At 47.8% G+C, this 2500-nt stretch overlaps 1 protein-coding gene across 1 annotated transcript in view; it reads right to left on the bottom strand.

Moving 5' to 3' along the window:
* Positions 1-2500, bottom strand: part of LOC119599150 — a 35724-nt gene that overhangs the window by 10859 nt on the left and 22365 nt on the right. The window contains exon 10 of the mRNA XM_037948908.1: positions 1084-2076. Within this exon, the coding sequence (XP_037804836.1) occupies positions 1084-2076 (993 nt within the window). The remainder of the gene's footprint in view (positions 1-1083; positions 2077-2500) is intronic.

Raw genomic sequence — 2500 nt, forward strand, 5'->3', positions numbered from 1 at the left:
GCTAAGCATACGAAGCGTAAGATCAATGCCAACAGACTCCGAAAAATGAAACACAAATTGCTTTCGAAAAAAAAAATCGTTCTCGGACAAAGGGGTCACATCAATCTTTGGTTAATATCGGAACCGTTCGAGATTAACGAAGACATCTGCAGTGAACGTCATTGCTGCAGCAGAGACCAGTCGCCTTTGAGACGTTGAACCATCACATAAATAGACAAAGACAATAGACAAAGTTAATCCATATTATAATGATAGCTAAATCGTCTCCTAGGTTATTATGGAGACAGACAGACTGTTGTCTTTACTTGGAACAATAGCCAATAAGTATAGCATATGTTGCATATGCATATATACACGCATGGATACTTACATGCACATTTACATACGTACATACATGTGTGTGAATATATATATATATATATATATATATATATATATATATATATATATATATATATATATATATATGTATTTATATATTATATATATATAGTATATATATATATATATATATATATATATATATATATATATATTAATATAATATATATATATATATATATATATATATATATATATATATATATGTACATATGTATGTATGTACTGATGTATGTAGGTATATATGTATAAATAATGGCTAAGAATACTTTTTTCGGTTGGTTTAGATATCATATCCTTCAGCAATCTGTTTAGGAGAGTTTTGCATACAACTCGAGCTTGACGTGCGTGAACATGCAGGTTTCAAAGTCGTTGAAAAGTGATATGGAACAATCATATTTCCACTTCTCCAAAATATAAGAAGTCATGCAGTTTTATAAACAGTAAATATGCAGAGCCATGCAAGACAAATACTCGTTAGAACTTTTCAAGAGTTCTCAAGTTAGCGTGAGACTTTATCATGCACACTGGATGACAAATCATGACACAACAAGTGAGTTTAAGTCAAAACCAATGGTTCTCAAGCAAAGTTTTCTTGCAGCCGCGTCATGAGGGTCACACTATGCACACGAGCTTCAGGCGAGAGTACGGCTGTGAAAAGGCAGGCACAAGCTGAGGAAGGGAATCATGCTGGAGGAATACCGTCTGCGTTGGGCCCGAGGGCGGCCGCGACGGCGAGGCCGTCCACGCTGCCTCCGGCTGCCCCGGTCGCCGTCTGCCGCCCGTTGTCGAAGCCAGTCGAGGGTCTGCCGCCGAACGCGCTCGTGGCGCCGCTCCCGCTGAAGCTGCTCGAGGTGCCGCTGCCGAAGGGCCTCCCGCCGAAGGCACTCGACGACTCACTGCCGCTGGTGCTGGAGGGTCTGCTGCCGAAGGCACTGGAGGAACTGCTTCCACCGAAGGCACTTGACGAACCGCTGCTTCCGAAGGCACTAGAAGATCCACTGCCAGCACTGGCTGAAGGCCTGCCACCGCCGAAGGCACTGGAGGAGCTACTCCCGCCGAAGGCACTGGAGGAGCTGCTTCCGCTGAAGGCACTGGAGGAACTGCTCCCGCCGAAGGCACTGGAGGAACCACTGCCACTGCTGCTTGATGGTCTGCCACCGAAGGCACTCGATCCACTGTTGGTGCTACTTGAGGGCCTGCCGCCGAAGCTGCTTGAAGACCCGCTGCCGACGGCGCCGCCGAAGTTGAAGGCAGTGTTGCGGTCCCGAAAGTCCGTGTTGATTGGGCGGAAGAGTCCGGGCCGAGGCCTGAACCTGTCTCCGTCAGCGTCTCCGCTGGCGCTGCTGCCGACTCTGCTCCCGACGCCTCCGAATCCGTTGGTGGCGCTGATGACTCTGCCCTCGGAACTCTCGAAGCCGTTCCCGCCGACCCTCCCGCCGGTGCCTCCGAAGCTGCTGCCACTGAAGGAGGTGCTGCTCCCTGTGACCCTTGTGGCTTCGTCGCCACTGAACCTGCCAGCGGAGCCCGGTCGGAGGGGCCCGCTTTGGCCTGCGCCGCCGGGCCCCTGGTCGGGCAGGTCACCGGCGCCCTGACGCCCCGGCTGCTCCTCCCCGCCCACGCCGGTCCGGGAGCCGACCACGGACACGGGCGTGTCATCCGAGCCTGCCGTGTCTTGGTTCAGAACCAGGTTCTCTAGCAACAGCAGCGAAGGAGTCAGAGGTGTGTCTCCACAAACTTCGTCACAGATATTTAGGAACAAGGTGTAAGGAACTTACTGTTTGCGAATCTCATATCTTATCAACTACATTTGCAAACCATTAAGCAAATTTTGCGTTCTAAGCTTACAAGTGATCTAGGCAGACAAATTACCGCGACAAAGGCATAGACTTTGATATCTACAAAGCATATAACACGTAGTACTACTACCATCACAATCATAGATTATACTACTAGGAAATATATTCAATCATATTGTTCAACATTATTAGCCTTAATCTCCTTCCCTCTGTCTCACTGTCTGTTCGTTTCGGTCTTTATCTCCTCTGTCTGTCTACCGTCTATATCTATCTGTTCATCTATGATCTCTCTCTCTCTCTCTCTCTCTCTCTCTCTCTCT

This window comes from Penaeus monodon, chromosome 4, assembly GCF_015228065.2.
Source record: "Penaeus monodon isolate SGIC_2016 chromosome 4, NSTDA_Pmon_1, whole genome shotgun sequence".
Lineage (NCBI taxonomy): Eukaryota > Metazoa > Arthropoda > Malacostraca > Decapoda > Penaeidae > Penaeus > Penaeus monodon.